We start from the raw sequence: 24,116 nt of genomic DNA on the forward strand, positions 1-24,116 counted from the left end.
GGGAGAATGGTTGGTAGCCCTGGGATTGCAGTTGCTGGGAAAGTTACCCATCGCTTAAGTCTAAATAGAACATTCATGACTGGTCTCTGGAGGACCGTGTGTAGAGGACGGCTGTGTCTGCGTGGGGATTGGCTATCCACCTGGAAATGCTTGCCGGCCTACGGGGAGCTCCACTGCTCATCAGGGGCAGTGGCGGGGAGTCTGGGGAGCATGCTGCATGTGAGAGCAAGGTGGGGGCGGGGGGGGCGGGGCAGCCCTTCCAAAGGACCCCGCTCGGGGCGGGATCTTAGCGTCCTTCCAAGGCCCATAGAGGCCCTACAGGACGGTAGAGCTCTGGGGAGGTGGGTCTCAGTGGGCGGGTTACATCCCGGGGGTGTGCCTGGACGCAGGACCGGCCTCTTCCCTGCCCTCTCTTAGCACGCCTGAGGTGAGCAGCTTTCACACCGCTCCTGCATGGTGTACTTACTGCTTCTCCACAAGTCTGAAGAGCCAAACACTCCAAAACTGAGTCAAAACAGACCTTTCCTCCTTTACGTTGTTACCTCAGATACTTAGTCGGTGAGGGGGAAGCTGAACCGCAGGAGCCGAGGACGGAGGCTGGGTGCTGGGGACCAAGGCAGAGCTGTGACATAGCAGGGTATCATTGTAGCTGGAAGGCGTGTGCACAGGTGTGGTGGTTCTGAGGGGGATGGTATCAGATCTGTAGGCTGATGTCAGTACTACAAGCTCGAGAAAACCTTTACATGGCTGTGGACGTAAAAGTTTATACTTAGCCGGGCGCCGGTGGCTCCTATCTGTAATCCTAGATACTCAGGAGGCTGAGATCTGAGGATCGTGGTTCAAAGCCAGCCAGGCTGGAAAGTCCGTGAGACTCTTATCCCCAATAATCCTAGAAAACCAGAAGTGGCGCCGTGGCTCAAGTGGTAGAGCGCTGCCTTGAAGCCAGGTGCCAGTGGCTCTTCTCTGTAAACCTAGCCTCTCAGGAGGCTGAGATCTGAGGATCACAGTTCAGTCAGTCCAGGCAGAAAAATCCCTGAGACTCTTATCTCCAAAGAGGAGCTATGGCTCAAGTGGTAGAGTGCTAGCCTTGAGCAAAGAAGCCCGGGGACTGCCCAGCTCAAGCTCCAGGACTTGTGTGTGCACGTGCACACACACATTCATATTGAGCACATGGAAGGAGGTATATGGAGCTATCCTGCACATGTTCTAAGCCAAAGAAAAGTTATAGGACAAGAGAAAGAAAAGTCAGCAGAGGGCATCAGTTACACGATAATTCAGTATTTCAAGCCATTGAATGCAGGGAAGTAGGTTTGGGACACAGTGCCACCTTGTGGAAGTTATTAATATTCCTTTTTACGAGAGCATTCAATGAAGGCTTGGGAAATAACCCCAGCCCTCCAGGTCTCCTTATCTGAGAGCCCCGTGCTATGTGCAGCATTTGCACACCATCCTGTTCTTAGCACAGTCCCTTTTACAGCTGAGGAGACTGAGGCTCCGTTCTAGCCAATATGAGTAGGCGGTGCTGATATTCTGCTTTTCTGACAGACCACGGATTGGTGGTTGCTTCTAACGCTTTCCAAATCCCTTGTCGTCTCTTTTAACCTTTGTCGTATCTCCCCGGTGTCCATCCGAGTACATACTGTCAGCCTAGGCTTTCCTCGACATATTCTCTACATTTGTATGGGGTGAACGACGCCCACGCCTCTTCCAGGGGAAGAGGATGCCCAGAGGCCGCCCAAGCCAACCAGCACCTACACCCTCACCACTGCATCTGCCTGGAACTTTCTGGAATGTATTTACCAGTGTAACCCTCCTTAGCCATCCCAGAGTCTCTAGACGTTTAGGTCACTCTCCCCTCTAATCCTTGTACATTTCCGTATGTTCCTATTCCATCCCCGTCTCCCAGCCCCCAAGCTTCTGGAACTTTCCATCATCTACCCCTCATTAATAAAGTCCCCTCCACCTTTGCCCTGCTCTCTGGGACATGTCTAATGGTGCTCGCGCTCATGCGTTCTCCGAGGCACCACAGCCTCTCAGGTCAGACTGCTGAGCCCTTCATCAGGGAGCTGCCCTTCCTTTCCAGACCTTTCTTCCTCCTCCCTGAACTTTCCAGCTTTGATTCTCTTGGCATCGGACTCTAGCACACCCTCCCCAAAACTGCTTTGAACTATGACCTCCAGTCCTTTCTTCCTGTCTCCCGAGGGTCCCCACTCCCCCCAGTGCTCCGTGGCGTTAGCTCTTGGCATTTTCTTACACTTGAAGGCCTACCCATCCTGCCTCTCATTTTCTTGGATTTCACTTTTCCCACGACCTTGCCCCTCCCCACTCCAGCTTCTAACAAATCTTTATCCACTCCCTGACCCCCTCCTAGCTTCCCACTCCCCCATTGCCTAACCTTTTAGAGTTTCAGTCCACTGACCTTTAAAGTCTCTCAGTCCCGTCTGATACCTCACCTTGCAGTTCGCTCTGCTGATCCATGGTAAATCCAAGGCCAATCTTTATAATCGTGTCCATGCACGTGCACACACACACACACACACACACACACACACACACACACACACACACACACACACACGAGTTTGATAAACCCATGCTGAGCAAATCCAGCTCTCTACACAAAGTGCAAACTGGCTTATTTGAAATTCGCCACCTCAGTGCTGAAGCTATTAATAAGGTGATCATTTGACACATCCATAGTCTATCCAATCTCCAAGTATCCTGAACTTTCTCATAGCTGCTCTCTCCTCATTCCCCTGTAACGTCCTGCTCCATCATCATCTTCACCTGGCTCCTTGCCTCCAAGCTTCCCGAGAACATGGAATCAACCAGAAAAGATCCTCAAAGAATCTCCGCACTCACTCTGCTGTCCCCACTCCTCTGCCTTGCCCGTGTTCTGAGAACTGTGGCTGCCCTGCCCTTGCGTCCCATCCTCAGCCTGCCCACCCACTCACAGGTGCCCAGCAACTTCCCTCACACAGAACCCAGCACTCGAACCTGCCGTGTGCGCCGTGCACACGCATGCACCCGTCCTTTTCACATGCTAAACAATCAGATCCTTGAGGCCTCGGACAGCTTTTGTGTGTGTTGCTGAGAGTAATTTTTGTCTTTAAAAAAGAAGGCAGACAGACAGAAGGAACTGTCTCGTGGCTCTAGCTTGCTCTGAAAGGAGATTCAGAAGGAAACCAAGCCTGACCGGTTTTGGCAGTGTTGCGGGCTTTGGCCGGACGCTTTCTTAGCAGCTGTCGGGAGAGGCCGGGCTCTCCTCTGACTCCCAGCTCCTTCGTGCGGCTCCTGGGCTTTGCTGAGGTTCTCTTTGTGCTTGTCGACGACTCACTCTCCTGGATTTCACTCCTGAAGGTATAAAATGGGGCTGGAAGTTGGCTCGGCTGGAAAGGGCCATGAAGTCAGATGGAAGATGGAGTGTAGAAGTAGCAGAGTGGATTCCTGACCCGTCCAGAAGCAGGCAGCGCCTCACATTGTGGTCTGATCGTGGTGTGCCCACAGTTTCGTTGTTTAACAGTAACTTGTGCCGGGTTAAGATGGTGGCAGGGGCTTGCGTCTTTTTAATGGGAACCTTTATGAGGCACGTTCACTCATGAGGACTTTTAGTCGCACACCTAATGTGGAGTTAGCAAGTGAACGTGGGCTGCCAAGTGCACATGTTTTCAAACCTGGGGACACAGAGTACTGAAGTTCACCTGCTCCAAACCCACGAGCTCCCCTCCGCTGCTAAGTAATCAGCGGCTACTCACTCACCGTTGTGTCATGGTTTAGATTTGAGATGTTTCCTACACACTTCCTTGTGGAGGCTTGCTTTCCATGGGCCAGTAGGCGCAGCTGGGTTCCAGTAGCTTGAGGCTGTAACCCTGGCTATTCAGGAGGCTGAGATGTGAGGATCATGGTTGAAGCCACCCTGGGAGGCTAAGGAAGACTTTCATCTCCGATTAACCGCCAAAACACCGGAAGTGGCACTGTGGCTCCCGTGGTAGAGTGCCGGCCTTGAGCACAACAGCGCAGGGACAGTGCCCAGGCCCTGAGTTCAAGCCCCATGGTGGTTAAAAAACAGAAGTAATTGGATCCTGAGGCCTTGACCAAATTGAGGGAGTCATCCTTTGACGGAGCTGTGCCATATGGGAGGTGGGGCGGACAGAACTGGAAAGGCCTTTCTTGTGTTCTTGCTCCTTGCTTCGTTCCTCCCTCTCCCCTCCTTCCTTCCCTCCTTCTCTGCTTCCAGGAAGAACCAGCCGTAACAATCGGCCTCATCTCCTGTCCCAAGTAATGGGTCCAGTTGCTCATGGACTGAAGTCCCTGGACTGTGAGCTGAAACCAGACCTTCCTCTCTAAAGATTTTCTTTTTTTCACTTTGACACTTGTCACAGTGATCAAAGTCAACTAATACACTCTGCGTAGCTTTTAGGGTGTCTGTTGAAACACCCCTTAATGGTATGTACGGGTAGTCTCCGAAACGTACAGACGTTTGTTTACCAGTGAAACCTGCAAGGAAAGGGTTAAGAGTCATCGACTCCTACCTTCAGTAGTCTTCTTTCCATCTCTTAGGCGTTCTGGATTTTTCTAGCTGTCGGCTAGGCACCTGTCGTTCCCCTCTTTGCTACCAGCAGAAGACAGCTGCAGAGCAACTTCTGAACCCCAAGCCTCTCGCTCAGGATGCCAAGCAGGTGCGCAGACCCTGTCTCAGCCTGTGACGGATATGTCCCTTTTCAACCCACTCTCAGGTGACTTAGCATTATGACCCAATATTCCGTTAGGAATGAAGAGTTCGGGTTTTGATTGTTTCTTGATCAGAAGTCACAATTCCTGTGTTCTGTGGCATTCGCTTAGGTTGGGACAAGTGGGTAATGGGGTTCTAGAATTGAAGCAGCTCGGTAACAATCGGCTCCAGAAAGATTGACCTTGGGGAGGTGGTGTGAGTCATCTGGGAACACCTTCTCTGTTGCGTGGGGGTACTAATCTGGGCGCAGAGCTATCTGGGAAGAATGTGGGTTTGGACTGAGCTCCTGGGAAGGTCACAAGACTGCGGCTGGGAGTCACTGGGCGTGATCAGCCCGCCCAGAGGTGGGCGCTTCGGCTGGACGCTTGGCTTTGCTGCCTGTGAAGTTCGTTACCAGTGCTCTCACGGCCTGAAATTCGCACAGCGTCAGGCGAAGGCCACGAGGTTTGCTTGGACACTTCGGTTCTTAACGGTCTTTATGGTTCAAAGCGGGGCTTTTCTGTTATAACGGGGAAGGCCTACCTACGTCTCCCCGTGCCCTTCCCCCCATACCAGGGCTCAGCCAACTCTGGCAATTTAATAAGCAGAACACCAAGTCCTGATGACTGGCTTTTTTTTACTCTAGATATTTCAAGTAGAAGATGTGGCGCACCCCCGTAAGTGAGCTCATGAAGCCCACAGGACAGTGTTGTGGCGCTGGTTGTTTGTCTGTCAGTGAGCATGTGCATGCCTGCTGGGCCTGGGTGGTCTCTGGGCCGCTGGTTTTGTTTAGCTTTCCTGCCCAGGCTGCTTTTGAACTGTGGTCTTCAGAGCTCAGCCTCCTGAAATAGGATTACAAGCCTGAGCAGCCAGTACCCAGCCGAGTGCTACCTTTAAATCACCCTGATTTAGGCCGTGTAAACCTTCAAAACAGAAAATTCTAAATGAAATGTAAAACTACAAGAAGGTGCCACATATCTGGCAGGATTGTACTGTGTTACCTCATTTATAAACACTTTATTTGGATAAATCTTTGAGGTGCTTTAAAAAAATTATGGCCTACGGGCTGGGAAGGTGGCTCAGTGGTAGAGTGCTTGCCTTGCATGCATGAGGCCCTGGGTTCGATTCCTTAGCACCACATTCGCAGAAAAAGCTGTAAGTGGCTCTGTGGCTCAAGTGGTAGAGCGCTCGCCTTGAGCTGAAGAGCTGAGGGACAGCGCCCAGGCCCAGAGTTCAGGCCCCACGACCGACAAAAATAAATAAACAAATAAATAAAGACCTAAAACTTCAAGGCTGGGCACTAGTGGCTCATGCCTCTAATCTGGAAGCTTGTGATTCAAAGCCAGCCTGGGTAGAAAAGTTCATGAGACTCCATCTCCGCCAATAGCTAGTTGGAAGCATGGGTCAAAGTAGCCAAGTGCAAGACAAATGAACATGAGGTTTATCAACCAAACAACCAAAAAATCCCAACTTCATCTTCAGTCATCACTTGAAGACTGAGATAAATTTTATTTTTCTCTCAAAGTTAGTAAATATATGATAATGGAGAATCTTCTTGAGGGGCTGGAGGCATGGTCCAAGTGGCAAACACAAAGTTCTGAGCATAATTCGCAGTACTAGGAAAAAAAGATCTTTTTTTTGGCCTTGTTGAATTCATATTTTGAACAATAGGGTTTTTTCCCCCCTTGAATTTGCCAAATAGAATAGCTATGTGAGAGGGTCATGGTCAGATTTCAGCCTTGAGGAAACATGGGCGCTTATGTGAAAGATAAACTAAAGCAAAAAAAAAAAAAAAAAAAAGAGAGAGAGAGAGAGAGAAAGGGTGGGGCGGGGACCCGGCACAAGCAGTAGTGCAAGGCCCTGAACTTAAACTCCATCACCTCCAAAATTTGAGGATTTGTGAGGTGTGCACCCACAGCTGTGAGCTTACGCATTTCATCTCCATAAAGGTGTTTAAAAGAACAGTAAAGTAGGAAAATATTTTGGTGCAATAATAATTGCTGGTGGGAATTCCTGGAGGCAGATTTTCCCTGTTCAGTGTTCTGTTTTTCCTGGACCCCAGAATTTTCTTCACTTTTCTGTTGGACAGAAATTTCAGTGGAAGATGCATTATTATTCTCTGCCAAAGAGCATCTCAAACCTGATGATCTCAGGACTCCAATCTTTTTTGAGAAAATTAAGTTCCTCAAAACACCAGATTATGTATTTTCCATCTCACCTGGCATAAAAGCCAAGTCCCCCTTTTGGTTGTCTTGTTTAGAAAATGAAACAGCACATTTTAATTTTTTATATAGAATAAACTTTATTTTTTATTATAGATATGGATCAAAAATAAAAGTTCTTTATGTACATATGACATATTGTGCAAACAAAAGGCTCTTAAATACCATGGAGAGACAATGTTGTTGGAAAGAAAAGGAGGTGAATGATGGGGTTAGGATGGTCTTCCTGGAACTGCAGGAGGGGGTCGCCTAGTAAAAACAAAACAAAAGAAAATAACAAAAGAAAAACACAGATTCGGAGGAAGCAAACAATGTTTACGTTAGAAAATAAATACAAATAATAACATGCAAAAAAATCCCACCAAAATCCAATTCAAACCAGACAAAAGAAGCAGGCAGGCATGCAGGAGAAATGAAGGAATATTATCACAGAGCAAAGTTAGTAGTTTCCAAGACATTGTATTGTCACCAGCAGCATGCGAGACATGAGCCATTTGAGCCTCCTGAACACTCCTCCATTTCACACCATGGAATTATAAATCCTTGCAATCACGTGTAAGAGACCTCTGACTTGTACCCAGGCCCGAGCACCTTTATAAACTAGCCTATTGGACTCCTAGCCCTGGCCTTGTGACACACATTTATTTCCAAAGACTTAAATAAGTGTTGTGAGATCTCCATAGAGGGGGAGGGTACTGATCTAGAAATCTGAAGGCTGAATTTTTTTTAAGTGTGGGAATTTTGAAGTTGTCAAGAGATCAAGTGGGAAATGCAATCATGATGTGGAAATCTTACAGAACATGATCTGTAAATATAGACTTGCTCCAGATGATTAGTGGTGATGTGTCTATCACCTGGCCAGGCCTCCGGGGATGGGTGGTGGGCTCATCTGTGCTGATCTCAGGGGTTGGTGGGCTTTCTGCCCTGTTTGAGAACTAGTCTCAGCTGAAATTCCCACTTATTCTGAAGTGGGTCCAGGGCAAATAAAAGCTGATTTGTTGGATTTTTTTTTCCATATTGTGAGCGTGGCTAGGATCTGGTCAGGCCCACGGTGTGTGAAGTCAGATGTGGCAAGCAGGCAAAGAGCAGGCCAAACAAGGTTTGTCCCATTGGTTTCACAGAAAGGCTATCTATGCTTTGATTTCCTCCTCCTAACTGCGTCAGTCAGGAGCTCCAGGGGAGGGACAGCAAGTCAGAGCCCCGGGCGGGGTCATACCCTGCTCTCTGTGGAGCTTCACTGTGGCTATCATCCCGGTGTCCCACACACTCGGTTCACCTCAGTCAGTGAGTGGAGCAATGAGGTCTACAAAAACAGAAAGCAAAAACAAAACAAACACTTCTTTTTTTAATCTTCTGAGAGAGAGGCAGGGGGAGAGAGAGAGAGAGAGAGAAGTTAATGGAGACAAAATGACCGACTTTTTTTTTGTTTGAACTGTGGTTCAAAAAAATGATCGTGTCTTCCCCTAAATCCAAGACCGATTTTTCTTCAGTGCATTTAGCTGGCTACACCAAGGAGACCGCTCCTCCATTAAACAACCAGGCCCTTGTGATTAGTACCTAACCTTTCTGTCTTTAGCTTGTGACACCCAGGTAATGGGGATCCCTGGTGTTTTCATGAAGAGAATGTCATGAAGTTTCTGTCAGGCTCAAGGAGATTTGTCACCTGCCCAGTAAACCAGCTAGAACACGTGAATGGTTAATGGCCTCAGCCGGGTGGGGGCGGGGCCATCGAGCGCTTTCCCCGGGGAGCTGGCTTGGCGTTCTAATCCAGCAACAGGGCGACCTCCCATCGGACAGCTCCTTCTTCCCGTCTCTACTTAGCTTGGACTTGACTTTCCAAACGATGCTATCAATGGATTAGCTAGTTCACCACAGCAGTCTGGGTTTTTGAAATTGTTTTCTTCCCCCCAAGTGCCGCATGTTATTAACTGATCACACTGCAGTTTTTATGTTACCTTTTTGTGCGAGTACCGGGGCTTGAACTCAGGGCTTGAGAGCTATACTTCAGCTTTTCCCTCAAGGCTAGTGCTCTACCACTTGAGCCACAGCCCTACTTCCAGATTTTGGGTGGTTAAATGGAAACAAGAGACTTCCAGGCTACCCTGCCTAGCAGGCTTCCAACTGTGATCCTCAGATCTCAGCCTCCTAAGCAGCTAGGATGACAGGCGTGAGTCACCGGCGCCTGGCAGCATTATATTGGAGCTTTTTACATGTACAACTACAAAGGTACATCATGCTGTTACTCCACTATAAAAGCTGGAATGCCGAGTTGCTAATGAATTCACCAGACAAGCAAGTCTACCTAATGTAGATTATAATTTCAGGTTACATTTTCCCAAACTTTCTGAAAAAGAACTTTATAAGTTGCTTGCCCCAAATACTAAGGTAAAGAGACAGGAAACTCTTCACATGGATCATGCGAATTGTCTGTAACGTGGTTATTAATAAGAATGGTGAATGATCCCCATTTTCTTGGTTCTGTCTCAGTGCTGCAGTTTATCCTGACGGTGACATTCTTCTGGAAAGATCCCTGGAAAGATTCTGGAAAGATTTCCTTATAGCTTTGTTCCCTTCCATGAGAATCTCACAAAACATTATTTGCTTGCTTGCTTTGTGTATCACTTTAGGTAATGAGATATCCCAGAGCCGAGGCTCGGTAAGGTCTTCTAACTTACACTCTGCTGATCTTAGTTCGAAAGCACCCTGCTTCCCCGCTTCCATCACAAAAAGCTGATGAAGGAAATGCAGTCAATTCAACAGAGCTCTGTTTTGGAGAATGGCAGAAAGGAAGTAGGAAATAATCTGAGTCTGACACCAGGGGGTCCGACGCCAGGTTCACTAACACTTGCGGTGTTTGTCTCTTATTGCCGCCTTTATACCTCTTGGATCTCCTGTCCAAGGATCCGGGTACTGCTTCAAAGCCCAGTGCTCCCAGGGGACTGTCCTAAAACAGGAACTCTTACTACTTTGTGTGTGTGTGTGTGTGTGTGTGTGTGTGTGTGTGTGTGTGTGTGTGTGTGTGTGTGTGTATAACTTGTTGAAATCCCTTAGACATTTGGGAAATGGAATTAAGGCTGTGCTTCTAGCCAGTATCTTTGCATGTGTTCTAATTGTGAGACAGCCATGGTGGAAGAGCAACATGCAAATGACTGGAAACATGGCAATCCTGGCCGCGTCTGCGATGAACACAGGGCAAGTTTGATTCACCCACACATTAGATGCATTGCTGGGTGACACTGAAAGGTTACAGCAGAAACACTGGGATGTCGTGCTGCTATCTGCACGGATGGGAGAGTTGTTCTAATAACATGAATGAAAACGGGACAGTTAAAACCCTTTGCTGACTCCTTTACACCCTCCCCCGCCAACCTCTTGCTTGTGGTAACTCTCCTTAGACATGACTCAGACGCTATTACTAACACTGCGAATCATGCAGTTGAGATGAAACGTGAGTCACAGCACGGCCCTCACGTGGAATTTCAGGGGAAAGGGTCCTTCGACGGTGTGGGAACATACACATGCATCATGGAACACAGGCAGATAGGTCAATGCAGAGATGGAGAGGGAAACGAGAACAGGAAAGAGAGCATTAACAGGTATTTTCTGATCATGGAAGGGTATCAGTGTCTCCCCTCATCTCTTTCTTGCCTTCTGTATCTGGATGGCAGAGTCTGGGATTATGTATATTCATGAGGACCATCGTCAAGACGCTTGCGATGGAGAGATCTGTCTGGAAACTCAAGGCAGGCTGTATGTATAGTGAACATTCACTCACGTTTGGTACTAGAGGAAGTTGAAGGGGCGCATTGTCCCTGGTGTTTCCAGAGGGCACGCATCCGGGTGGGTGGGCAGCTATGCTTTATAAGAAATGCCCTCTGGGGGCCCAGCGTCTGGGGGCCCAGCGTCTGGGGGCCCAGCATCATCTGGGGGCCCAGCGCCTGGGGGCCCAGCATCATCTGGGGGCCCAGCGTCTGGGGGCCCAGCGTCTGGGGGCCCAGCGTCTGGGGGCCCAGCGTCTGGGGGCCCAGCATCATCTGGGGGCCCAGCGTCTGGGGGCCCAGCATCATCTGGGGGCCCAGCATCATCTGGGGGCCCAGCATCATCTGGGGGCCCAGCGTCTGGGGGCCCAGCGTCTGGGGGCCCAGCGCTCCTTCTCCTACTTTCAGGGCATTTTACAAGCTCTCCCAGCGCACTTGGCGTGTCCCATAGACCGTCCCGTCCAATCATCTAGGAACCAGGTTTTTGTCCCTTTTCAATCTATTCCGACCATTCCTTCAAACTGGGAGGAAATATTCTATTCTCTTTTCTTTGAATTGTCTAATTTTCTCCTTTAAAAATCTTGCCAAACCGGGTGCTGGTGGCTCACGCCTGTCATCCTAGCTACTCAGGAGACTGAAATCTGAGGATTGTGGTTCAAAGCCAGCCCGGGCAGGAAAGGCTGTGAGACTCTTATCTCCAGTTAACCACCAGAAAACCGGAAGTGGCACTGTGGCGCAGAGTGGTAGAGTGCCTTGAGGTGAAGAGCTGAGGGACAGCACCCAGGCCAGAGTTCAAGCCCCATGACCGACCAAAAAAACCAAAAAATCTTCTGGCCAACTATGGTGGGTCACGCCTGCAATCTTAACACCCAGGGGCTGGGCTGGGGGCTGGGGTAGGGGTTCAGAGCAGGTGGGGCAAAGAGTTCATAAGACCTTATCTCAATGGGTAGAAGCTTGGCACAGTAGAACAGGCCTGTAATCACAGGAAGCATACGTGGAAGGACTGGGGACTGAGCCAGATTAGGAAAAACAAGTGAGACCCTATTGGAAAAACGAGAGCAGTAGGCGGGGGATGTGGTTCAAGTGGTGGGGCACCTGCCGCGCCGGCTCAAGGCCCTGGTTCAAAACACACATTCCTCTTCAACGACAGACGCGCACAATGCGACCATTCTCTCTTTTTGGTAAGTTTAGACCAAATTGAGCAAAGTATAAAAATGTAAAACTCTCAGGTTTTAGGTTTAGACATATACAAACAAGAATGAGGAAATGGGAGGGGTCCTTCAAATGTTATAATTTATTTCAGGTTCAGAAATACAATTTCACATTTTCACAACAGGTCCATGTGACCTTCAGGAACGATGCAAGTTTTAGGAATTTGCTCATTTCCATTCAGAAAGCCCACAGGGCACCATTAAGAGCGCCCCAAAGTGCCCGGACAGCAGGTGGCAGCCGGCTCGCAGCAATCACAGTCCACACAGAGAACAAGAGTCTGCTTTGTACACAATTCCTTCATACAAAGGCAAAAAACAGAATTTGATTCAGAACAGGGGGGAAAAGGCAAGGTAGACCAGGGAGCAGGAGGAGCGCTGTGCATGGGGAGGAGTCACGGAGCGCCGGTGGGCCGGGAGGCGCAGAGAAACGACTTTTACAGACGGGTAGCCGCCAACCCGGGAGTGGGGTACGTGTTGTCACAGTTTTAAACACGTTCTACAAGGAGCCAAGCGGAGGAAACTGAAAGGCAAGGACGAAAAAGAATGGGGTTCCTGGGCTGCGCCTTGTGTGGAGCCCTGAACCAGAGCCGCGGGAGGCCTCTCCGTGACACCGGCGGGCGGCGTGGCCAGGTCTCGCGATGCGCGGGGGGCTCCCCCTTCCTAGAGTTCTCTCTGTCTCGCTCGCTCACTCGCACACTGGTACAGGTGTGCACACACACACACTGGTACAGGTGTGCACACACACACAAGTAGCAAGGCGTACACTCCCAAAAATATTCCTAGGGTTTCACGTACAAAACACCACACGGTTTTAAACGTATCACCTTGACAAGACGGGTGAACTACCTAGAAAACACCAAAGCGCTCTGGAGAAAGGTCTGCGCGACCTGTTCTACCCACAGCCAACGCCGAGCTCCCTGCGAGGAGTCCCCCGGTGGGAGATGGTGGGAGACTCACGGCTTGATCTCGCTGAGTACAATAGTTCAGAGACTAACTATTTGGGCTTTATTCTTAATTCTAAGGAGATTCCTGTCAATGCCAAATAACTATAGCCTTTGTCAAATAAAAAAAATTTACCCAAAAAAGTGGGAAACCTACCTCTAAGAAGTAACTTCTCTCTTGCATCATTAGAAATTTTACTCAGAAATAGCTACTACTTTTATTACATTGCTCAGTACGTCTTTTTTTTTTTTTTGAATTTACTGTAGAGAGAAATTACTATATAGAACAACTTGGCTGTTTGTAAGAGTCAGCTCAGCAATCCAAAAATAATTTATAATTCTAAATAGCATCTCAAAGGCAGGCTTACAGATCTTAGACATCTTATCAAACTAACCAACAGTTCCTTCTGTGGATTTCAGTACAAATGCTGTGGACATTACCTGTGGTCATGGTTATTATGAGCATTATGCCTCTCTGAGTGCAGTCTAGAAGTAGGAAAGGTTGTATACCATGTACATTATGAGTGTGAACCACCCACGGTTATCATGTGTGATGGCAGATCCTCCCAAGTTATCTCTTGTATTAGTAAGGTTTAAAAACGTCTTCATGCTCACACTCACAGACATGCTGAGCATGTTTACATAGATATTTACACCGACACATACCCATAATATATATGTATGTATATACACAGTGCACATACAATCCCACTCATGCTTGTGGCTTTGCTGGGGTTTGAACTCAGGACCTTGCACTTGATAGGCAGGTGCTTTTATGGCTGAGCTATACTTCTAGCCCTATGCGTGTGGCATAATACACTAAGGGACACAAAGTACACACACTTACAGCAACGAATTTACTGTGTATATGCTGTGTACATAGAGCCATGCATAGCAAACGTGTTGTCACAGGAAACATCAGCATTTATCACATACTGGTATTAGGTCCCATTCATATGTCTTGACTATTATGGCTATAGTCTATCCTAAATAGTCACAGTGTTAACCTAGTGACTAGTTTTTAACCCTAACTTCAGAAGGTTTATCAATGCATCACAGGAACTGGTTTTATTATGATGATTAGGGATAGAATGAGTTTTATCTGCTAATAATCAGACTTACTGCTCTTCTATGTTACAACACACATCTAAAAGCAAGATTTGGAAGGATATTCTTGGCAGGTGATTTTAGAAATGCAATATGCCTGTTCTAAATCAATGCTATTTCTGTAATCTGTCCACAATTGAGGAAGTGGTTATTCCAATTAATCAACGTTCAGGCAAGATTTAGCATGTGCCAACAAAACTAGATTTACTTGTCCAGCACGTAGCGTTTAATTGTCCATAATCCTAAAAACACTGATGTTTTTGTTCTTGACAAGACAGCGTTCCATCGACTGTGTGGGCAGCGCCAGAGCCACCAGCTGCAGGGAGGCGGTGGCCATGAGAGCAACGCGGTTCTTCACGCTGCGTTCCCATGCCGGGGCTGCTGTGCACTGCCCCTCACACTGGCCCTCCGTTTCCACAGAAAAGCACACGCGCCACGGCAAGCTGAGAACAGTGCGGAAGGCCAGAGCTCCGGGAGAGGCTGGGTTCTCTCAGACTCCTCATGGGAGTTTGACACACAACAAAAATGTGCCCATGAGGAGAGACAATTGGGAGAGTGCATGTGCAGGAATGTAATCAAAAAGCAAAAGCCCAGGACGACAAACACCAACACCATTGTTTATGACTGCATAAAGATCAGTGGGGAAAAAGAAAGGAAACCTCCAGTGTTCTCTGACATTGGACATTGGTTTGTGTGATCAGAGAACACCCCAGTGGGTGTCCACAATAGTGTTGTTTAACAGAAGGAAATTTCAGAAATACAGCAAAATACGAAACCACCATTAGCACAAAGCCAAACTCTGCACTATGCAATTTGTGAGCTGCCTGTTTTAGAGAGTTCGAAGGACGCGGGAAAGGGAGCCTAAACCGAGGCCATTTCATGAAAAGTCCTCACAGCAGATTGTGGGAATGGTTACTTAACATCTTCCACTTAGCTGTGACACTGTTTTCAAAATACAATATGTGTTTTATGCATTGGTTTCATTCACAAACAGTTACTTTTTTTTCCCATTGAAGACACAAGAAGACTTAAGAGTAGTAATGTTCTTTCTACAATCCCTTTTAACTTTAAAAGTTGAAATACCCTTTTTGGAAACCATATATTCTCCGACTTTTGCCAAGAGTAAGTGGCTAGCTGTGACCTTTGGACGGGTTCAACACAATGCCATTCCACTTGGCAAGCTCTCTTTTAATAATGGCTGAAAGTCTTTACTTCGTGCTTTATGGGTATCTGCTTTGGGTATAAACTACACAGGAAATTAAAGATAGGTTAACCTACAAATCATGTTTGCTGCTCTCAAAGGGAGACATTGCACTTAGTAAAACCTGATTTACTTCTGTAGAATATGAAATAAATGTCAGGTGACCCCACGATTCAGTGGAAGCCTTGCTCTGCTGTCTGGGAACAGTTAGCAGACAAAATCCATTTGGCTTCAGGCTGTTTCCTACATGTTAATCATTTGGCCCTAGGTAGTTCAGAACTTAGCTCATGCCTGAACTATTAACCTCTGGGTGAAACTGTCCTTTTAAATTGTAGAAATGTCAGAAATTGCAAATTTGCTTTAGCTCTCAGTAAGATAGGCACTTTGAAGTGCTACCTCTTTAAAGACAGGAGCAGGCTGTTGAGCCATGGTATGATGGACTGGCTTCTTCAGATCATAGAAGTCATTCTTCCAGTTAGTATCATATAAGTATCTTATAGTGCATTTGAAGATTAAAGAGAGCCTATAATGGATCGAGACATACACCAAACCCATTTTGGGGTGTGTGTGTGTGTGTGTGTGTGTGTGTGTGTGTGTGTGTGTGTGTGTGTGTGTGTGTGTGTGTGTGTGTGTGTGTGTGTGTGTGTGTGTGTGTGTGTGTGTGTGTGTGTGTGTGTGTGTGTGTGTGTGTGTGTTTTACAAGGAAATAATACCAGGGAATCATGGGTTAACATGGAAAGAATTTTTTCTTTAAAAATGTTAATGACAAGAATAAATGGGAATTAGTATGAAAGTATAGTTAGCCATATCAAAAGTTAGATCAACTGGGAAAAGTAAAGTTTCCCTGTCATCCTTCACTTTAACCAACCAGGAGTCGAACATAGAAGGGAATAAAGAGGTTATACTTTTCAGACATTTTTACATATGTGACATTTTGCTGCTGCTTTGAACTTTAGTCAAATCTACTGACTTGCTTTCTTAAACAACCTTAACGCATTGTTGCATATGCTTTTAGCAAGAAGCAACGCGCACTGGTGTGGGGAGCTCTCTAGAGCACACCATGCAGATTTTTCCCTTTGCAAAGTACCTTGTGCTTCCGGAAAAGTTGTATACTTAAGGAATCCTCCTCTAAAGAAATCGCTTCCTACTAGTCTTATGAACATAAGGAAGGACAGGGGCTAGGATAGGAGCTAACTACGTAATTATGGAGTAGTTGCCATCCTAAACTATGCAGGAGAAAAACACGTATGGATTAGCTCTAAGTTCATGATCTCATCTCTGTCAGGAGCTCCTTTCTGAAGGATATGCAGCAACGCTTGGCCAAAGTCATCTCAAACATAGGTCAGGGTAGGCAAATGGAACCCAAACGCAGGGCTGCGCTCCACCCCTACCTCAGGCAGAATGACACAGGAGCCTCTCTGGGGGCAGTGGTTTTCAAGGGTCAGCCCCTACAGGTCTGACAGACAGACCATGAGCCATGAGGATGAGCGATGAATGCGTTAGTAAAACTGGTTACTTGCCTACCGATGTCCACAATGCGGCTACTCATGGTGTGCGGCAATGGTTGCCAGTGTGCTGCGTTCACATTAACTCATTAGTGATTAGTTGGACACCAGGCACTTCATTTTAGTCTAACAAGGAGGACTCTAGCGGACGGATTATAGTGGGACGAGTTGGTGATGGGGGTGGTCTCCGGCTAGAAAGAGGAGAGAAAGAGACAGGTCAAAATCCAAGCAGAACAGCACAGAACTGTCCCCAGGACACCGAGACTGGGCCACCGTGCGCATGCTCATGCAACTCGGGACAGCCTGACCTCAGCGCCTCACCTTTCACCCACCCGACACTCAGGGACATCTGCCTCCAAAGCCAGGGGCTCACTCCCAGTGCTCGCACAGAGTAGGGTCATGTGGAGGGCGCCGGGGGCATAGTGCGCAGACGTGGTGGCAGAGTACAGCCGTTGTGCTTTACCCTCTCCAGCAAGTCTTAGACAACACTGGCGTTTGAGTTGCTCCTCTGCAATGTCTCCCGGGCGTGTCCGTCCTCCGCTCTGTGTCCAGCGTCGGTGGTACCCCCGCTGCACTAAGCAGCAGCACTCTCCAATCTCTTCTGTACTTTGCTGCTGATCTGCGGAGTACTGGACAATGACAGACCCAGGCTCTTCAGAGTTCTCTAGGAGTGTGAACAGGTTCGGGGGGAGCCGCAGCTCTGGTTGTACTGCTCCTGTCGCGGCTGTGGTGCTAGCGGCGCTCAGCGTGATCGCTCTGGTGGGCAGTGATGCTCGTGCTAGCGGATGAACTCTGGATAACTCAGTGTCACACTGAGACTTTCAACATTACCCGCTAATGCTCCTTGAACTCCCATGTTTCCCCCAGCAGGTGAGGTTGTGTGTGCGTGTGCACACCACACGTCACAGGCAGTATCTTGGGAATAATGCAATAGATTCCACAAATAGAAATCTTCCTTTTTAACAAGACTCTCCAGTGATTTTTTTTTCAAAAGACTCCTCCCAGATATTACTCTCATGTCATAGAATTTTCTGTTTAGAAGCACTGAGTTGACCAACTTGGATGAACAAGAAAAATAGAAGAAGAAACTTAGGAAATGCTTCAAAGTTGAATCCCTGTGGCCTAGAGGTTGGATTGTAGTTCACTAGCCCACTACGCCTTGCTAGGCTTGGTTCTTCAGACCCGGCTTTCCCACGTGAGGAGACTCAGGGAGAGGGCGCCTGGGTTTCGCGAGACGCGCTGGCTGCAACTGCACTGTGGAAGGACCGATCTTAATCGGCTTTGAGTGAGTTTGGGTGTCGGGTGAGCGCAGCCCCACAACCACGCGCAAGCGGTGGCCTTGGACTTGCTGTGCTGTGCTTGAAGCTGTAGCTCTGCCTTTTAACCGGGACAATGGAGCAAGATCCTATGACTTCCAGGAGTACTGTCTGAGATGCTCAAAAACTCCAAGTAGTGTGGTTAAAGAAAGGGCAGCGATCTGCGGTGTGGCCTACAAGCACTGGAATCAATGATAAGAGGATCTAGATCCATAGTGAGTGGACAAGACTAGACCTTAAATAATGAGAGTAGAGGGAAGTAGCCGGTGGTAGGGACGAGGAAGGGAGAAACGGAAATCAGCGAATACTCCCTGACCTCTTCAATCCCTGGGCCATGTTGCTGGGTTGGGGAGGGACAGCGGCAGAGCGCGGCCAGGGAAGGGATTCGAAGGCCAGCTGTCTGCTGCGGGTCAGCGCTGCGGTCGGTTCTCCACCGCCATACCCCAGAACTTAACCTCATCTTTGGCTCAGAGTATTTTCCCCAAATACATAAATCAGGAGAACTGAAGTGCTCGGGTCCTCGAAGAAGACATCCTTTGGGCCTGGCACTGAAAAAGCGCTGCGTAGCGCTGTGGTGCGCAAGTAAATAAAAATAACATTTCCAAATGGTTAAGACATCTTTGAAATATGCGCAGTTCCGGGTTAGAGGACCTTATCTGTGTACTTATATGATTACTGGAAGGAATGAGCGTTATTTTATTTCTGGAAGAATAAAAACAGTGATCTGCATGAGGAACTCTACTAGAGAGAAATTCAAGAGAAGTATTAACTTGTTCAGGGTTTCTTTTTGTTGTTGTTGTTTTTGGGTCCGGTCGTGGGGCCAGAACTCTGGGCCTGGGCGCTGTCCCTCAGCTCTTCAGCTCAAGGCTAGCACTCTACCACTTGAGCCACAGCACCACTTCCCGATTTTTTCTTTTTGCTTATGTGGTGCTGAGGAATCGAACCCAGGGCCTCAGGCATGCAAGGCAAGCGCTCTACCACTGAGCCACCTTTCCAGCCCATTGTTCAGGGTTTCTTAATAAGCAAGGCTAAGATCTTTGCCAACTCCAACACCAGAAACACATTTAAGGTGGACTGTTCCAGGCCATTTCATCGGTCTAGGTCCTAACTCATCCCAAGAGTTTCCAAAGAAATTCACCTCACAAGACAGTTTGTTTTGGGCAAAGCAAAGCTATTTGTTTTGTACCAAATTTCCTCAGTTGCTTTGTTTAGCGATGGGCTTCATTAAATAATCCATTATATTGAAATAGAGCATCTTGTATCATTTAGTAGTTATTGAAACACTATGTGGTGTGTGGGAGGTTTATGGTTATGACAGAAGAGCCGCGTTTCTGCTTCCAAATCAAAGGGAGAGATGTGGCACTGAAACTGCTCGTAGCTGCAGGGCCGGGCCATTACGCGCCCTCTGGACTATGGCTGGGTGAGTGGGAAAGTGGCTGTGCCGCAGTGGGTGGCTCAGGAGGCAGCGCGGCCTCCTGATAAGACAGAGGAGGTGTCGCGCATGGCTGCTTTTCTCCTCTCGCTAGTTCTCTTTTAAGGCTAGAACAATGACAATTTCATCCGTTCTCTGAGCTAGCTGGTCTTGAGCGCTCATGGGGTGAGCTCTATCAGCCTGAGGGGTGGGTCTAGAAAATTCTGCATGGTATGGGTTTCCCACCCGGCTTGACCTTTCTGCCTTTGCCTTTATTCCTCCTTAGCTTGGGATGGGAGGCGAGACTGAGGTCGGTCTCTTTCCTTCCCTACCGAGAGTCTGTGACTCCCAGGCCAGCATGTGCTCTTCGGGGTAGTGATAGCGTGAGGGTCTGAGCAAGGGCTCCCCAGTTGCACCTTGCACAATGCCCGGGGTGGGTGGGGCTTGTGTAAACATGTTTCTAGGCGCCGTCCGGAGTTGCTGATGGAGCCGGACATTGCTCTAAGTGTCAGATGACACCCGTGTGCTGGTCCTACAACCATGCTCTGAGGCCCGAGGCTCTGGGGCAAAGCCAACGATCTGAACTCTGACTTGTTAGGAAGTTAAGTCACTTGCAAGACAGACAAAGTAAGACTGAAAAAGAAAATGCTAGAGCAGAATCTGTGCAGGTTGAAGCACTGGCCATAGATGCCCACGGGTGTCTCTTGGGGGTTAGAATTAAGCACGGGTCGTGTTGTAGATACCAAGATACTACAGTACTGTAGGTTTCTTGTGAGTCACAAGCAGCAAAACAACCTTTTGTTTAGGGAGGTTTGTATTTGCTTATGAAATGGTATAGACAAAATATGCATTTTATTTTTTAAATATGCACTTTAAATTCTCATCTTTAGAGAAAGCAAGTGTAAAATTCAATGTAGTAGACCCCAATTAAACCAGACCTAGGCTGACACTTGCAGAGGTGACTGAGAGCGGAGCGCTGTACAGACAAAAAGGGAATGCCAAGGGTTGCTTCAATATGAAGAATGTTCTACTTATAAAACGTAAGTAGCGTTTATGAAGGGCTGGGAGGGTGGCTCAGTGGCAGAGCGCTCGCCTCGCATGCATGAGGCCCTGGGTTCGATTCCTCAGCACCACATAGGCCAGAAAAAGCCAGAAGTGGCGCTGTGGCTCAAGTGGTAGAGAGCTAGCCTTGAGCTGAAGAGCTGAGGGACAGCGCCCAGGCCCAGAGTTCAGGCCCCACGACCAACCAAAAACAAAACAAAACAACAAAAAACATAATTGAAGCTGTCAAAGACAGTTGTCTCAAAAGATATCTTACATTTCGGATTATGGGGAAGTGACACATGTCCCGTTTCAAGGAGCTACAAGCATCTGATGCCAAGTTGCTCAGCTTTTTAATCTAGTTGATAATGCCCCTTCCTATGATAAGTTTTGTCAGATGAACCACTAGAAGAAAGGTGCATCCCTCATTTTAGATCTATCTGGTCCATTTATTAGAAAACAGACAAAGAAAGAGGAAGAAATGAGAACAGTTTCCCAAGTGTTAGGAATTAAAGTATCTTCTCCATGATCCTCTTAATTCTCACATTCTTTGCAAATCTGAGGTGTGGATGTCTAGTCAGACATCACTGGGGACAAACGCCCAGCCTCCCGGGAACTGACACCCTGCCTGTCCACAGCAGCACCGGGCAGGGTCCCGGGCAGGGGGTCTGTGGTGCGTGGAGCGAAGGGACCCCAGGGTCACCCTGCAGGAGCACCTCTGATAAACTGAGCCGGGACCTCTGCTCCTCTTTTGCATGTCTACTCTTAAGAAAACAAGAGAGTTATGAGATACAGTATTTTAGCTTTCAGCATTGTCTTTGTAATTTGCTTTTTATTTTGAGCAATTATTCAATAAATTCTATGTATCTAGAGGGCATGATGCTAAGTTCAGAAAAATGTTTTTAATCCACATGGAAGGCCATAACGTGTAATTCATGACCAAAAATACTACAGGGTATATTCAGTGTTTCTGGCCTTTTGTGGCTTCAAGAATCTTGTCCAAGTCCAGGCTGTCTGAGGAGAGTTTGCAGCAGATGTTGGAAAGAATATAAGACTTGGAGTCTATTTAAAGGGATATGATCCTTGGTACGTATTAGAACTGGCATGTCTTTCCTCTGTAAGAACGAATCCATGACTTTATAATGCATAGCATTAGGAAAGCATGAATTAATTCATAGAATTTGAAATAAGAACATATGGAGAAAATCATCTACAATTTTTATTTGATTCAAGCATGTAATATCTTATATAATTTTAGTCTCCAAGATAATTCGTAGTCTATCACACTTTCTTTCTCTTTCTTTTTCTTTTCTTTCTTTCTTTTTTTGCCAGTCATAGGCCTTGAACTCAGGGCCTGGGCACTGTCCCTGAGCTTCTTTTGCGCAAGGCTAGCACTCTACCACTTGGGCCACGGCACCACTTCTGGCTTTTTCTGTGTATGTGGTGCTGAGGAATTGATGCATGCTAGGCAAGCACTCTACCACTGAGCCACCTTCCCAGCCCCCTCTATCATGTTTTCTTTACGTTATTTTAAACATCTGACAGATTTTCCCCACAGGTATTGTACCACTATATCCACAATTGACTCTGTTCAGTGAATACATTATGACAATAATTTTATAGACGAGGATGGGAAAGTGTGTTTACATTGGTTGGTAAAGTGCACTGTTTGGGGCTAATTCCGAGTCTGATGAAGTGAACTCATTGTGTGTACTTTCTCTCGATAACCCCATGTTTGCACAAGGCATTGCATTAAGAATTAAAGATAATCCTTGTCCATTAGGATGCATGGTAGCCATGGAGACAGGTGAAGGGGGACCGGGGCAGCCCTCGGCTGGGACTGGGTTATGCTTCCGGGGTGGCAAGGGTACTTGGAGACCTTGTCTGGAGTTGGAAGGAGGCTGGGGAAGTCAGCAGACTCCCAGACAACAGAGAAAGTAGAGCGGACTAGTACTTCAGGAATAGGAAAGACTGTGTGCAAAGGAAAGCCAAAAAGAAAGAAAAAGATCTTTGTCTTATTCCTGTGCTAAGCCTAAAGAAGTCATAAAACAGGTAAGTTACAGGCATTACTTTGGAGATCAATTTTTTTTTATGGTTTGACCTCTGCACTGTATCGCTGAATATCAGAGATGCTGAGGAGAAGGAATTAAACAATATTTAAAGAAGGGGAAGGTAAGATGAACACAGGAAGGCTGGGAGCCGGTGCTTTGCACCTGTAATCCTAACTACTCAAGAGGCTCAGATCTGATGCTGGTTTGAGGCAGCCTGGAAGAAAAGTCCATGAGACTCTTATTTTCAATTGACCAGCAAAAAGCTTGAAGTGGAGGCATGGTTAAAGTGGTAGAGAGCCAGTCTTGAATGAACAAGTTAAGCAAGAACACAAGGCCCTGCATTCAAGCCTAGTACCAGCATTAAAAAAAAAAAAAAAAAGACAGTGTGAGAAAACCGTACAGACGGGCGAAGCGCAGGTTTTCCAGTGCTTCTGAGCACATGGCTGGAGTTGAGCGGCGTCCTTCCACTAATCTCCTTCCCTCCCTTCCGTTTGTCCCCTTCCCCCTCTGTCCGTCAAAGAGGCCCCCAGGCCTTTCATGCCACAGAAGTCTGCTCCTGTGGACCGCAAGCCACGAGTGGAGCGTTTTCGGATCCCCTTCCATCCTTCCTCCAACCCCAGGCTTCAGGAAAGGGAGGAGGAAGGAGGACAGACCAGGAATGAGGAGCTGGGAATGACCAGCTCCGCGTCAGGCGGTCCTGGCGGTCCTGGCGGTCCAGTCCTGCGTCATCTCAAGTCAGGGGGAGGAACAAGCGGGGGGAGGGAGGGAGACAGCGGCCAGCCTGACAGCCCTGCTCCAGAAGGCCGGGACTTCACACCTCTCCTCAGAGAAGGAGGCTATGGATCAGAGACACTGATGGGATCGGTGCAGGTTTCCCCTCTTAAGAACCGTCTTAACCCTAAGGGAGAGAGCGTGTGGGTCTGGAAGGGGCTGGGACGCGGTGCTGGCAGCATCTCCCGCCTGACCTGGTGGCTGGCCAGTCGGTTTTAAACCACCACGTGGTAGCTGGCACTGAGTCCAAGTGGCAAAAATGGAGACAAAGAAGTAATCACAGTCCGCCCAAGAATTCCAGCAGGAGGAGCTCTGACATGCCTTACAGCCAGGGCCAAAGAGGGAAAGCGCGCGCGTACACAGAAACTGCTGCCAGGGAGCAAGCCCGCGGCTGCGTGGGTGACTGACACACGGGGGGGGGCGTGGGGCTGGCCGGCCCGGCCCCGGCCTCGCATCTCACCAGTGGGACGCAGCGCCCGGCTGAGTCCACGGACTCTCACAACAGAGGGGAAGAGAAGGCCGGCTGCCGTGAGCCCAGAGGTCATTCTTCACCTCAGAAAGGACCATTGTTTCTAAATGAGTCTTTCACACTGGCGCAGAAACCACACTTTGGCATGGCGTGTCCGTGGCGGGGGGCGGGGGGCGGGGGGCTCCCAGCCACGCAGCCTCGGCCTCTGACTCCGAGGCCGCCGCCGTCTGCATTTTTGTTTTTTTTTTTTTAATGAGAGAAATGCTGTGTTTGTAAAACTTGGTGCTAAAAGGGCAAGAAATCATAGGTCCCCTGGGTCATGTAGAGAGTCTGCAGAATGGATTAGAGCTTTCTAACACACACACACACACACACACACACACACACACACACAACTGTAA

General features: G+C 48.0%; 2 protein-coding genes across 10 annotated transcripts in view; both read right to left on the reverse strand.

The window, feature by feature from the left end:
• LOC138819732 (uncharacterized protein C1orf105-like) overlaps window positions 1–4,926 on the reverse strand; it is a 31,733-nt gene extending 26,807 nt beyond the window's left edge. For all 6 annotated transcript variants that reach the window (XR_011369589.1, XR_011369590.1, XM_070011284.1 and 3 more), the window contains exon 1: window positions 4,533–4,926. Coding sequence is in view for 4 of the 6 variants with exons in the window: in XM_070011284.1 (XP_069867385.1) it covers window positions 4,533–4,553 (21 nt within the window). In the remaining 2 variants the exon portion in view is untranslated. The remainder of the gene's footprint in view (window positions 1–4,532) is intronic.
• A 2,097-nt stretch (window positions 4,927–7,023) lies between these two features.
• The window catches only part of LOC138819690 (dynamin-3), a 421,025-nt gene continuing 403,932 nt past the window's right edge, over window positions 7,024–24,116 (reverse strand). For 2 of the 4 annotated variants that reach the window (XM_070011192.1, XM_070011193.1), the window contains one exon: window positions 15,379–16,847. In XM_070011192.1, coding sequence (XP_069867293.1) covers window positions 16,778–16,847 — 70 coding nt within the window. In that variant the 3' untranslated portion in view covers window positions 15,379–16,777. Of the gene's footprint in view, window positions 7,183–8,149; window positions 8,237–15,378; window positions 16,848–24,116 lie in introns of those variants that run through there. The other 2 variants (XR_011369577.1, XM_070011194.1) reach the window with 2 other exon arrangements.

Source organism: Dipodomys merriami, unplaced genomic scaffold (genome assembly GCF_024711535.1).
Source record: "Dipodomys merriami isolate MVZ:Mamm:240054 unplaced genomic scaffold, mDipMer1.0.p SCAF_81, whole genome shotgun sequence".
Lineage (NCBI taxonomy): Eukaryota > Metazoa > Chordata > Mammalia > Rodentia > Heteromyidae > Dipodomys > Dipodomys merriami.